The 14794-nt window shown below is 37.9% G+C and overlaps 1 protein-coding gene and 1 pseudogene across 1 annotated transcript; both read right to left on the reverse strand.

Moving 5' to 3' along the window:
• Nucleotides 1-1738: 1738 nt before the first annotated feature.
• Nucleotides 1739-8476, reverse strand: LOC131314061 (cucumisin-like; annotated as a pseudogene).
• A 1578-nt stretch (nt 8477-10054) lies between these two features.
• On the reverse strand, nt 10055-11075 carry LOC131313478 (FBD-associated F-box protein At5g22730-like). The gene is made up of 3 exons (XM_058341798.1): nt 10978-11075; nt 10732-10872; nt 10055-10638 (listed from the first exon to the last, which is right to left on the reverse strand). The coding sequence occupies exons 1-3, from the start codon at nt 11026-11028 to the stop codon at nt 10306-10308; spliced, it is 525 nt and encodes a 174-aa protein (XP_058197781.1). The 5' UTR covers nt 11029-11075; the 3' UTR covers nt 10055-10305.
• Nucleotides 11076-14794: the final 3719 nt, after the last annotated feature.

The raw sequence follows: 14794 nt of genomic DNA on the forward strand, positions 1-14794 counted from the left end.
ATGGATTGTTTTCGTTTAGGATGGATATGTCGATTGATATCAATCACGACAATCTCGGGACGAGAACGCGAGGATTTCGCAGAACTGCTTCCCAGAAGAAATGAAAATCTTGCGAGGACGAAAAGATTTGGGATCTCGTTCCCAAATTCAAGTCTCTCTATATATAATTGATATAATAGGTAAAACAACTAAAAAAGGGCAGAAGCGGCATAATAACTAAGAGGAGGATGGAATCATAAATAGCTGTAAATGGGAGGACGAAATCATAAATATGGTAGGCTTCTAGGATGAATAATTAAGCTTCCCAGTATTTAATTGAGGTGGATTTGATTATTTATTGAGAGGAGAATGAGGATAATGAGCCTGTAGTTATTTTAAAAGTGGGTAGTTAAAATAATAAAGTGACTTTTTAAGGTATACATTGATCCAAAATATAGAGAGTCTGGTGCGGATGCCTTAAGGACCGAGAGAAGGACCGAGAGAATACAATTCCAAGAAAATTATCCCTCAAAAACCATACACCAAAACTGCAATTTTTTTTTAGTGAAAGTACACGGAAATTCCCTCAACTATCACTTTTTTTACAAAGACCCAATAACATTTAAAATCACTCATATAGACCCATGAACTATAACCGTTAACCAATAAACACCATTTGGTTAAAAAGACCGTTAAGATGAACGGATCAACATGGATAATTTTTGTAGATGAGGAGATCAGTGTGCGATTTTTTAGGGGTAGAATTATCATTTTCCCTTATTCCGTTAATAGAGGTAGTCAAATTTTCATTTCATATAGTTAAGAGGGTCTATATGGACAATTTTAAACGTTAGGGAGTTTTCATGGAAAAAAAAAAGTTGAGGGGGTCTTTATGTACTTTTGCTTTTTTTTTTGTGGGTCCATCGATAGAAGAGATTAATTACAGGTGTGTTTAGATTAAAAAGTCATAATTTTTTTTTTGTCTTTATGCAATTTTTTTATATTTGTTTGTTTTGCGTTAAACTTTTGTAAATTATTGATTCATCACGTCGAAAGCAATCGTAAAAGTAAAAAAGTATGATCAAAACTCATACTAAATTTTTTAATATAGACAAAATAAGTCAAAAAGATAATTTTTTTTATACTTATTTTTGTCTTTTTTAAAAAAATTATAAGTTTCGATCAAAATTTTATACTTTTCTGATTCCTCTCATCGAGACGAATCAATAAGTTATAAAAATTTGACGCAAAACTAACAAATGCGAATTTTTTTTGAATAAAGACAATAAATTACTATTTGACTTTTAAAGCCAAATCCACCCTATATCATATATGAATTTTAAAGTACAAACCCGAAACACTAAATTAATTACTCCCTCCGTCCCAAATTGGATGTCAATTTTTGATATATGTGCCAATTTCAATTACTTATATCTTTCAATATGGATCTCAAAATATATGCAATATGGATTTTGTTTGATAGTTCTTGATTAGTTCTATTATACAAAGTTTTCAAACTCATGAAAAATATTATAAATTGAAAGATATAAGCGATGAAAAATGACACGAATTTCAAAAATTGTCATCCATTTTAGGACGAAAAGAGTATAAAAATTTACGAGATAATCAAATCTAACAACTCAACTAAGCCTGTCATAACAGAGAAAGAAAGGAAAACCCTTAGGAGAGAAAACCCATGTACGGCTGGAGAGATTCGAACCGATGGCCTGATGAACCCAAAACTACTTAAGCCGAAGAACCCAAAACTACTTAAGCCGAAGAATGCGCAACAATGGGACTCCTCACCTGACTCACCCCATCATCCCAAACCAAATAACCCGACGCCAGTCCCCTGCCCACCACTCCACTCACCTTCAACACGAACGCCTGCCTCTGCCTCACCGCCTGAAACGACACCGCGCTCGTTCGACCTCGGCCTCCAGCCCGGGTGGAGCCACCACGGTCGCCCTGTAAGTCGAACCGGGCGGCCCCACGTTCGTCACGGTCCGGCGGAACGCCCGGGCCACGGAGGTTCCGACCGGGCCGGACAGGGCGAAGGAAGGGTAGTTGAGGTCCCAAACGGTGGTGCCGTTTGTGGATGTGGTGCAAGTGGTGGTTTTGGAGCCGGTTATGCGTTGGAGCGAGGCTTCGGTGTAGCCTTGGCCGCAGAGGAACTGGACGTAGTCGGATTCTCCGGCGTCGTAGATTAGGCCCGGGTTCGTGGCTTGACTGGGTCGATTTGGCCGAAGGCGTCGGGGTTTTTTGATGCGTTAAGTGGAGTAGCTGAGGAGAAGAACAAGGAAGGAACGGGTAAGTGATGGGTAATTGGGTATATTTGAAAATTTGTTAGAGTAATGCCAGTCAAATTAAACAAAGGGATCGGATCCTCTCCGGTCCAAAACGAAACATTCCTGATAAAATCAATAGTTCAGATATGTTCCAGGATTCTTGGCGCCAAGAATTCAATATTCAATTCTTCTAGCGACAAGTCCGAACAATTGATTTGCTGTATGCTAGGATTGGACGGTTGAGATTTCGACTGGCTCATCCGGTCCAAAATATGTACCGGGGAGGATCCGCTTCCTAAACAAAACTTTAGAATACAATTCCGCAGAAAAGTGTATCCAAAACCCGTTTATGCATGTATTGAACATCAGGGTGGCCCAATCTTAGTACTGAATTAAAAACTAGATAGTTTGATCAAGGATTGAATTAAAAACTAAATGGTTGGATCAAGGCGTCAAACACCTACATATATGGGATTGAGCTGATTTTATACGTGGGGAAAATTATTTTAAAATTATTAAACGGCTCGAATTATCCGTGTGGAACCCAGAGTGAGTCCCAAGGACCGGGGTGTGCACCATCGGGTGCACTCGTTGGTGCTTGTAGTCAGGTTCATTACTCTCTCTAGCATTTACAATTTTAGTATTTTACAAAAGAATGTGTAATATGAGAGAGTAATCTTATAGAACGATCAATTTGGACGAAAAGCTCATTTGTTTAACAACCTTCTCCCTGGGAAACACTTTCCTACAAAGTAGGTTTTGCCAAAAGGAAGGAATTCTTGTTTTTTCTGCAAGATTTCTTGTCTATAGAACACTCAAACGAAAATGAATTTCATTTTCCTTTACTTCACCTCACTTCACTTTACTTTTCCTGGGAACCAATTTCTTACACAACATTCCCGACAACTGAACGGAACATAAATGAGGCCTTTTTATTTAATAGTTTTGGGAAAGTAAAAGCGTGAAATGTACAATCATACATACACATACTAGCGTCTTGCCCGTTCAATGTACAGGGACGGAAAAAAAACATCAATGAGAACTTTTTTCCTATTGTCTTGTGTATCAATGGGGACTCTTAAAATTTACTCCATTTTCTCGCAAAAAAATTAGGAAAATTCTACAACAATAAAAAAGCAAGATAAAATGAAAGAAGATAGGTTTTATGCAAAAGAAAATCTAGTATTTGTTATGTTATTGCTTGAACTTAGTTTACTTTTTGAGCAAAATAAAGTTCTATACATTTTACATTTCGTAAAAGTGTAGAATAATGAATAAAAAATTGAAAAATTGAGGAAATTCCATAAAGGAGAGAGTGTTGAGGGGAGAGCTTCCTTTTATTTTTGGTAACTACATTCTTTTATAGTATATGGTATGGATGTAGTGAAGCCTCTCAAAATTTGAGGCCCTAGGCACTAGCCTTAATTGCCTAATGCTTGGGCCGCCCTTGTTGGACATAATAGATAATCCTACACCATTTCTACGAATAGTTTGTAAAGTTGCGTCTCCTCCATGATTGGGACCTTTTATCATGAGTCCATGACTTCTACCATCGCAAACCTTATCTGCTATCGTATGAGTAGCATCCCAACGGCTCTAGAATTGTGTTTTAAAGTTGGGGTTTTTGGTTATACACTTGTATTAACTAAACTGTCCATGGGCTAGAAAATTTCTTTATGTCTATGAGGGACCTTTGGGTTTTGTTTCCTATTCAGATTCAAGAATGTAACTAATTCAGCAATCATTATTCTATTTCACTTCATCCAAAAATGGATATTATAAGAACTCCAGATCACATCTCTATATTCCCGTTAAGATTTTTCTTTTAGGCATCTTTTTGGTTTTGTTTTGTTTTTTGGTTTCCAATCAAGATGGCTAAAGAAGGATTCAGTTGGTGTCAGCGCAGTTTACCCTAAATTTTATGTACAGAAATTGAGTCATCTTGTTCCAGTTACCAGTAGTCATAAGAGCAGACTTAATAGCAGCAGGAGACCAAGTTGGGTGAAACGACTTCACATAAGCGGCCGCCCCAGAAACATGTGGGCACGACATGGATGTGCCTGAAATGATATTGTAAGGAACCACTCTCTTGTCTCCTTCTATTCCTGTAACAGTCGTAGCCTGTGACCAAGCAGCAACAATGTCCTCTCCTGGCGCTGTTAAGTCCGGCTGCGCCATAGTTATTTCCCAAAAGTGATCCAATTAAGGATGTACGTTAAATTATTAAACATATGTATTAGTTGCGGATAAATAAGGAATGGATTTACGATTAGTTAATTAGTTAACCTTGAGTATGTCCGCCGTTATTGGATTGGGCCCCCTTGATGAAAACGATGCAACAACGGGTGCCAATTCGTCCTTACTGTCAATATTCTTCACTATGATCGCCATTGGATTACTATAAAACTTATAACATATAAGCATTAATAGTGGCACTGATTTAGAACACATTCCTTGAAGAGTGCTTAGAGAGTATCGGATTTTAGACATTTTTTCAAGAAAAATTTCCTGATTGGGGTTTTTTTTTTTTTTTTTTTTCCCCCATATATAAATGAACAAATCGTTTGTCAAAGTTTAGTACTATAGAATATCATTTTGTTATTCCTCTTTGCATGTACTTGGATATAGGTTTTTCGTCTGGAATCCACTCAGAATATACAATACTTAGGGTTTTAATCAATTGGGACCCCAGGAGGAGTGAGAATTGGAGATTTAGAAGGAAAAATAGAGATGAATTTGAGAGTGAGAATACCTTTGAGCAACAAGGCTTAGTAGTTTGGGGCTCAATTAAGGAAAAAGCTTGAGTAATGGAGTTTGGAGGTTTTTTTTTTTTCTCATCTCACACTAATCTTTATTGATCAATTGTAGATTCTCACCTACCGTGAATGCAAAGTTTTAGCTAAATGCCTATGTCACATCATTTATGGTATTTCCATTTTTTGTTGTGCGCGTTTTTGTATTTTCGTTGGTAGGAGTGGGATATGAACTCTCAACGATTAAAACTCCGGCCCGGATATATATACCTAGTTGCATTGATGTAGAGAGAAATCGCGTGCCATCCGTCAACCCCATGTAGGATGCAGATAAGGGATAGGAGTAGGCAAGATCTTGGAATCCTTCACCTTGCATTATGACACCAATTGCACCTGCATTGAATGGTTCTGTTGCAGTTAGGTGATCACACAAAATGAGTTAACCCTTCACCAAATTCTTGTCCGATGAGCCCAAGACGCAGAACCTGGATTTGATAGGAATGAAAAAAAAAGCCCATGAGATGTAAAAAAAAAAAGTTGCATCCTTCAAAAAAAGAGGTTTTGTTATATGATATCTGTTTACCTAGATCTGGATCCATCGGAACCTGGTTTAGTGTTCGGTACGTCGCCACCATAAACTAGAGGATACATGCTTTGGTTGAGGGTGAAGGTGTTTATCGACACACCCTGCATGTGTTTAAAGAATATTAGGGCTGTGAATAAAGCACAGAGGTAAAACAAAAACAAGACATGAAATTTGGTCCAACATGTTCGTGATACAAACATTATAGGTCTGCAGAAAAAAAGCCGCCAAGAAATCTTCACACCTTGACCTGACAGATGCGACCGCACCATTCCCACAGTAGCCGTAGTTGAAGGGTTTTGGGTGGGTGGGTTGAAAATTTTCATTTAGTTTGTGCAAAAGCTAATCAGGAAATTCCTCTTTGTTGGGGCTATTCTCGGACTTTTGAGCATTTCAGGAAATGATTTTCTTCGAAATGTTTGGAGGAACTGATTTGCCCGGAAGGACTATGATTTTGTACAACTCCAGGACTTGGGTTACGAGTTCTGAATGACAGGATATAATGCAAGTTGATGCCTTACAGAACATTTCGTGAGGTGAGACTCGCATTGTTGCACGTTTATGGGGTTCTCCCATGTAAGAAGTGTTCTGTTTACTATTCTGTGGTTACTAGTTTTTGTGTAAGAAAGAATGTTGTTTTGCATAGTTGCGCAGACAAGAAGAGGATGGGCTTGCTCGCCTCGTAGACCTCATTGTTACCTAGCTGCACCTTGGTGACGAACTTTCTGTCGATGGTGCTAGCAGCAACGGTGAGAGACCAAGGTGAGACATTTGAGATACTTTTGGCACCAGGGCCACTATTGCCGGCTGAGTTGGATGTGAGTATGCCATTCTTCATAGAATGGAAAGCTCCGATGGCTATTGAATCTTTAAAGTAGTCCCTAGTGAAACCCCCAACCGGAAGAGAGATTATATCCACCCCATCTGCTATGGCATCATCAAATGTAGCAAGAATGTCAGCATCCGTACAACCCTTGGACCAACAAATCTTGTACACCGCGATTCGGGCAGATGGAACCCCCCCGCGGGCTGTTCCCACTCCAAGACCTAATAAGCTGGCATTGCTGACTACTCGCCCTGCAGCTGTAGAAGCGGTATGGGTGCCGTGGCCCTGTGAATCTCCGGCCTGATAGTTCCGCGCTCCTATGATTTTACTGCAAAGTTTTGCAATTTTCATTTGCACGGTTACATGGAACGATTCAGAGAAGGTAGTAAGGAGGACACGGGTTCTCTGTTCCCCAAATTACCGTGTTGTATACCTCAATGCTGACAGAAGAAGATCCCAAGATTATGAGGACAGATTTCGGGGACACAAGATCCCATTTAACGTGATTATTGTCGCATGGGCATGGATTTTACCTCAAAAATCACTCCCTACCCCCTGATGCACTCATATGTTTGATCGTAATTCGAGATATGTGTATTTCAGGATTAACCTGCGGGTGCATTGGGAATGAAAGGACAATGATTTCGGTGACAAAAGAGCCAGTGCCCTGCTTTGGTGTCTGTACTGCATAGTAATTTTCTAAATTGGAAGTTTTACTTGTAGCAAGTGAAATTAGATTGGGATTGGCAAGTCCCCTTCCATTTCCTGGGAATGGGACCAAGCCCTTCGTCGTTGAAGCTTTCAGATTCAGGCCAGATCCCGGTATCGAGCACCCCCGCTATAACGTTGCTTTCCAGCCCCGTTGCTCTCGTGACTTCTTGAGGAAATCCCATGACCTCGTTGTGTGCAGCGTCTTCCTTTCGTTTGGGAACACAGAGACTACACTCTCCATGCCTGAACATCGAAATCTCATCAGATTGAAATGGAGACTGCTTTTTTGTAATTCAAGGTATCATTTCTTGATTGTTATTCGCTTACTAGCTATTTTCTTCATCTCTTCTTCTGTCAGTTTTGCTACAAACCCATTGAAGCTCCTCTCGTAGCTGTGGAGTAAAGATTCTGATGCCCTACTGCTGTGATATAAAGTTTCATTTGGTCATAAATAACAAACTGCATTTTAACGAGTTACTATTCTCTCTGCTTTTTTATCTTTCAACTGGCAGGAAAGAAAAGAAGAGATTTTACCTGCCTACAACTTGTTCCAGCATGCTTTTGTGGATGGATGATGCCGAAAAATCAACGCTTGGGCGGTCACCCATGTAGACAATGTAAGTCTGTAGACGTAGATAATAGTAATCACTAAGGTGAAGCAGGGTCAGGAACGCGAAGAACGACTATCTCTTTATGATAAATAGATCCATTATGCAAGTTTGAAAACACTTAGCAATTGAAGCTAGTCTACTTAGCGAAGAAAAAGGAAGTTGTTAAGGAGAATATGCAACTAGAGGTGCTTAGACTACTAAAAAAACAAAGAAATTTGTTAAGGTGAATACAACTGGTGGGTTGCTTATATATTTATTAGGTTCATAGTCCCTCAAAACTATATATATCTTTTTCTTGAAACGTAATGTGAATATTGTGTAGTCCTCATCGCATCCATTTGGTGAGATCCACCTTCACTCTGATTGGGCGTCTTCCGTCGGTCAAGATGATGCTACTGCCACGCTAGACTCCAAACATATATGGGAATTTTTGTTTATCAAAAGAAAATGTGTATAGAAGAATGCTAGTACATGCCAACAAGGCCTAGAAAAGTTTTCAGCAAGAATAAGTAAATGATATCGGCAAAGCCCTTTTCATGCCAAGATGTAACGTCAAAAAATCCACAAGTTATTGAACCTTGAATGGAACATTAAAACCATGTCATATAAAGTAGGGATATATATGCCTTTTGATCACCCTTAGATGCCCCACTGCAGCTAATAAGCTGAGAAAATGCAAGGCTGATTAAGAGAAGCCACGGAGTAAGATGTACGTTGGCAGCCATTGGTGAGGGGTACTTCTTAAGTTGTTGATATTTTCATGCAAACAACCATAATTGGGATTTTATAGCTAGAAAATCTTTATTACCTCGCTTACCTCCCCCGATCGGGGTTTCAAATTGACGTTATTGTAATTGCTAACACAGAAGAATAAATCTGTCCGCCGGCTTAAACGAATATTTTCAAATAGTTTCTCCCAATGAAACTCACATCTTTCTATGACAATGGATGTTATTTGATTCTCAAACATGATTGCTGCCTAATTAATAAATGTACTTCTCTATGTATTTGAAAGTCTGTCAATAAGATTTCCATTTAATAATGTAGTCTTATAGTAAGCATCCAAGAAAATGTGTTTTGAAAAATAGAATAATTCGCCCGTCTTCATATAGTATTCACATTTTGAGGTATAAATGGTTTTCGGTCAAAATATGTGGGGTGTTTTCAAATTGTACTCTCAACCGTAAGTTACTATTAATATAAAAAAAAATTCGATATGTGTTGATGACGAAAATGAAGAAAAAAATGATGCCAAATCACGATTTCTTGCTTGACAATGTCCTCGAATTGCACGGATTAACAAATGATGCTAGCGAAATTCTTGATCAAGACGAAATGACATGAGAACGCATACGTATGAAGCCGTGGACTCGTTATTTTCATCTGTTGATAAAACTCTAAAATGACATTTGGCACTAGTGGTCAGCTAGAGAGCAGGGCTATTCTTCTTCCGGGGGAGATAAAGTAGTCCCTTCTACTGACCAAAACCCATTCTCAGTCGGACGATCTATTAATCCAACTAGTCAAAGATTATAATTGGATTCATTTTTCTCCTAATTAATTTCATTAAAGAATTGCCAATGCCTTCCTAGCTCCAAGGTGCGACATTTTCCCAGTCATTCAATCAACTTGTTTTGTTGGACTATGATTCTTTTTAACATCCGTTTCTTTGTCGGTTCTTATATTGTACGACTTCTTGGACCGTAGCAACAACGTTCACGGAAGTAAACATACACGTTTTTTCCCCCTCCTTTATTGACAACTTGGTTGAAAAAAATTTGCATGGTTTTTTTGTTGGAAGAATGCGCAACTTGCAGAGCCGGTCCCAGGATAAGCCCCACAAGACCTCGGGCTTGGACAACCTCCACGATGGGGCAACAGAAATAATTTTTGGCAACCGCCTACCTGGGTTACATTTTGATTCTAGCAAACAAACAAACAAGAAAGTGAAAAGTAAATTTCCTGTTAAACATTCAAGTCGTGGTTATCACTTCAGCTCCAAATTTACTAGTCATTGATGGTACTCCAAGGTAAATTTACTTAGTCATTGATGTTACTCCATATTAAACTCCGTCAAACAGAATCATGCAAGTCATCAGCTGGTAAAAGTTGCGATATAACGGAACTTGCACGAATCACTCACCCGACGTATTCACGACTAACACTAGTCCATATGAGACCCTTGGTGACATCAAAAGTTCGTTACTACCGGTAGAATGCTTCAATCGAGATCGAATAGTGATTTGGGAAAGGTCATAGGTTTATGTTCGTCAGATAAGTAAAAAGACAGTATAAATTTTCAATGAACCATTGAAGTTGGTTGAAAAATTAAGTGCCACACCAGTATTCCTATTTCTTGCTATCCATAGATAAGAGATCCATAGATCCAAAACTAACAGTGCAGAATATAGCAGATCAGTTGAAACTAACGTATCCCAACAATGTATGGCTACCGACAACGAAACACAAGTTCAAACTGCCAGACATAAAAAAAACCACTAGGAAACCAATGACAACGGGCCTACTTAATCGGACGGGAAGCTAACGATATTGCTCACCACGGAGACGAAAATTCAATCTGACATGTCCTTGAGCTCCTTGGTAACATCAAAAGGCTTCTTGCAACCTCCAACTGTTGTTCTGCAACGTCCTCCGATCCATCGTCAATACTATTGAAAATTTCTATTGTCAGCTTCTCCAAAACTCCAGCATTCTTGAGAAAATACTCCACCATTCTCAGATCCACGGCATTCGCTTCAATGTCTACAAACTTGATTTCCTTGAGGTTCAAGAGTAAACAAGAAGGAACATTGTATTTGTTGTTGTCCTCATCCTCGTCCACGTCCTCATCCCATCCATATCCATTTGATTCATCAATCCAATCTCCCTGTTAGATAATATAGATCAGGGAGGTCACGAGTTAATACGAGTTTCCATACGATTGAAAGTTTTGCAAAGGAAGTTTCTCCGGTCCACACACCTCTTTGAAAACAAGACTTTCTAGACACGGCGACTTCTCTAGAAATTGCAACCACCATTTCCGTAAAACATAGCCCGCACCAAGTACCAAGGAAGTCAAATTATGAAACATTGGCAGCTCAGAATCAAGCTTGAGAACAGCCTTCACACAACAACATTCTACTTGGTCACATATTTGAGAATACCAGGAAATGTTTAACAGGACAAACTGCAAAAAAGGGAAGTACGTAGAATTAAGGAAGCATACCTCTGGTATATCACTGTACAAGTGTAGAGATTGGACTTTGGATATTCCCATGAGAAGATCAATTAGAGACTTACAACGAGTTTTGTCGTATTGCACCCCAATATGTAGGACTAGTAACTAGCAGCAAAAAGTTTATTTTTTTATTTTTGACAAAACTACATTATTTGTAAGTTCTTGTTTGCAGACGGGATAATCATTTTTGGAACGGACATGTTGTGCTAGGACCCAAAAGCCCTCTACTTGACAAGAATTATATTTACCCTTGCGAGGGCATGCTCCTTCCGAGTTCTACTTTAATAATCGAAACCGCTTATACCTTCTAGATTCTCATTCATTAGGAGACAGTGTAAAATTTTTGCTCAATCAGATATGGGTAAGTGCTTAATCTAAAAAAATCTATTCTCAAGTCAATAACTTTGAAGTAAGAGATTAAATTTTGAGATCCAGAACTTATCAATATCTTATTGAACTAAATTTTTGCATGTTCTTCTAACAAATAATACTCAACAATACAGACAATTCTAATTATCACAGTGGGACATGTATCGTGTTGAGAATATAAATAATAAAATTGTCTCTCTCTCTAACAGCTTAAGCTTTTAGATGAGTCGGTGATTAACAATCTAATATGGTATCAGAGCAGGCAATAGATCTTGTGTTCGAACCTCACCGCCCCTCATCGCCTACCTAATGATTAAAATTTACACGTGTTTAGCCCGCTTATGGAAGAGAGTTTGGCTACACGTGAGGGGGCATGTTGAGAATATAAATAATAAAATTGTCCCTCTCTCTAACAGCTTAAGCTTTTAGATGAGTCGGTGGTTAACAATCTAATACATAGAGCACACTTTGGCGAGGGTGAACAAAGTTGGTCTCACAACGAGCCTCAAAATTCACCCAAAACTTTCTAGGGATAAAAAATCGAAAAGTCTAAGCACACATATAAATAGAGTACATATTCTACACAGATTTTTTGTGGGGCCCGCCTCGGATCCCATACAAACGATCTGACTCGTTCATTAAATGTAAAACATTTTTTCAAGGGCTCCCACAAAAAATCACCTCAATCCAATATCAATAAATGCTTGATCCAATCATCTAACTATTCATTATCCGGAAATCAAAATGAAAAATTTGATGATTGGATCGAGCATCTATAGGTATAAAATTTGGCTGATTTTTTGCGGAAGCCCTTGAAAAAATATTTAACATTTAATGAACGGCTCGGATTGTTTGTATGGGATCCGATGTGGACCCCACAAAAATCTGTGTAAAATATGTACCTATTTATATGTGTGAGTAGCATCGTTCATAAAAAATGGAGTAGTGCTACTGGTACAGCAGCTCCTTTGCGCCCGCCTCGGGTCCCGCAAAGATGATCGAAGCCGCTCATTTTGTTCAAAATACGTCGTTTAAGGTCCCTGAAAAAATCACCTCAATCCAATATCGGGAAGGGTATTTACGAATCATCCAACTTTGCTTCAAAATTTAGGCTCTTAAAACGACGTATTTTGAACAAAATGAGCTGCTCCGATCATCTTTGCGGGACCCGAGGCGGGCGCAAATGAAATCTGTACACAGCAGCTGTGTACCAGTAGCGTTTTTGTAAAAAATGGGACTCGAAAGTGAGCTCCACGCACCGTTGGTACATTATTTGTACACTTTTTGCCCATACCAATAGTCGGACTTCACAACCATTAATTGCAACAGAAAAGCTACGTGCACAGCAGCTTGTACACAGCAGCTGTGCACAGATCCCATTTTCTCCCGGCTCGGGTTGGCCTAAATTCTGAAGTGATTTTGGATATTTTGTTAACGCCTCTAACGATATCGAACGAAGCTCATTTTTTACAGAGACCTTAAACGACATATTTAGAACAACATGAGCGGCTCCGATCATCTTTATGCGACCCGAGCCGGAAGAAAATGAGATCTGTGCACAGCTGCTGTGTACAAGCTGCTGTGCACGTAGCATAGCTCTAATTGCAACTAGATTAGCAATCAATACACACACGTTTCCCGAGGAAGTCTCAAAAATATGTAAGGGAATCTTTTCCTGAAAAAAAAAAAAAAACACAAATATTCATCATACCCTGGTATGAGAAGGCCACGGTTCGGCGGCGATGGGCGGCGATCCATATGCTGCCGGGATTTGTGCTACAAGAGGGAGTTGGGTTTTTCCTTTACCTAAAACAACTCACGTATTTCGCTGTGTATTTGTGCCAATTTTCTTATCTCAACCGTTATAGTAACTAACTAAAATCTCAAATAAAAAAATAAAAATAAAAATAACTAAAATCTACTCCGTACTATAAAATCTATAAGTGGTAAGATTGCTGTTAGGCAAGGAAGGGCGTGGGCTTTGAAGGAAATGGACTTGAGCGAATCAAGAGGTGTTAGAGCATCCACAGTGGAATAAGCAAAATAAAAAATTGTTAAAGTTAGCAATATTGGATCAAAAAAGTATTCACATTGGAATAACCAAACCTTAACAACTCATTAAATTTTGGCTATTCAATAATCAAAACTAGCAATATTTTGTCAATAACCAAATTTTATCTCTCAATCAAGTACACCAACATTACACAAAAATATTCTCTCTCTCACCAATGTTTTCAAAAAATAATTTTAAAAAACTGTAACTTTCAGATTATTTTTCTGCTTTTTTTTTCAGAAACTTTTTTTTTTTACAAAATACAATTTTTTCAAAAATTTTAAAAATTGTAAGTAAATAAAGTGTGTTTTTCAAAAAACTGTTTTTGAAATTTCAAAACTATTTTTTTTACACAAAATCTGTTTTTAAAAAACTGTATTTATAGTTTTTAAAATTTCAAAATTATTTGTGTAAATACAATTCTTTCAAAATTTCTCAAAATTGTATTTATAGTTTTTAAGTGAACAAAGTGAGTTTTTTGAAAAACTGTTTTTTGTTTCGAAAAACTTTTTTTTTGGAACTGTTTCTAACATAAACCGTTTTTTTCCTTCAAAAACCGTTTTTTCAAAAAATATGCGTAAAATGAAGGGAAAAAGTTTGAAGGGCCCATTGGTTTTGATTATGGACAAAAAATAACCAATGTGGAATTTGACATTGTTAACTTTACCAACCTCTAAATGGATAATCAAAATCTGATGTGGCATGTTTTGATTATTCACATTTGCTTATTCCATTGCTGATGCTCTTATGTGTCCTTGGTTGGTCACAGAAGGAAAGCCGAGTTCATAGGAGTATATGTGCCCATATATTGGAGCCCTTTTTTTTTTTTTTTTTTTGTCTCTCTCTCTTCCCATTATGCATTTTAAAATTGTGAGTTCGGGATTTTTGTATTGCGGTTAGGAAATAAGTTATGATTTGCGGAGTGTTTGAGAAAAATGTGCAGAATAGATCTTACAATAGATCGTAGTGTTTGAATTAGATTTTTACCATGTTGCCCTTGGTTATTATTAAAATTAAATGTGCATCAGCACCTCTTTTAGATTCACAATTATTTTTAGATATTGTTGATTAAAATATCTTTTGGTCCTTCCACTTGACAAATACCTCTGTCTCATAATTTGCAAGTCTCCTTTTGTTTTTTTTGGCGATCAGAATGTCTTATAAGGTAAGATTATTTTGTGATGGAATTTATAAAGGACGGGTATCAAATTCCCCCGTAATATCCTTTTCATTATTGGTTGACTTATCCTTAAATAGTGGGACACTTGTATTGAATTTGGTAGACAAAGACATATCGTTTTAATTTTAGGATGATTTGAGATTTATTGCCAAATGGCCAAAAGTTGTTTTTGCCATAGCATAAATCTACCGTAGTCACGAACC

Source organism: Rhododendron vialii, chromosome 13a (assembly GCF_030253575.1).
Source record: "Rhododendron vialii isolate Sample 1 chromosome 13a, ASM3025357v1".
In the NCBI taxonomy this organism is placed as follows: Eukaryota; Viridiplantae; Streptophyta; class Magnoliopsida; order Ericales; family Ericaceae; genus Rhododendron; species Rhododendron vialii.

Bases quoted from the DNA above. Each gene is read 5' to 3' on its own strand.
- LOC131313478 (XM_058341798.1), bottom strand. From the start codon at position 11,028: ATGGGAATATCCAAAGTCCAATCTCTACACTTGTACAGTGATATACCA. The intron at 10,873-10,977 runs GTATGCTTCCTT...TGTTGTGTGAAG, and splicing joins TGTACAGTGATATACCAGAG to GCTGTTCTCAAGCTTGATTC. The intron at 10,639-10,731 runs GTGTGTGGACCG...ATTATCTAACAG, and splicing joins AAAGTCTTGTTTTCAAAGAG to GGAGATTGGATTGATGAATC.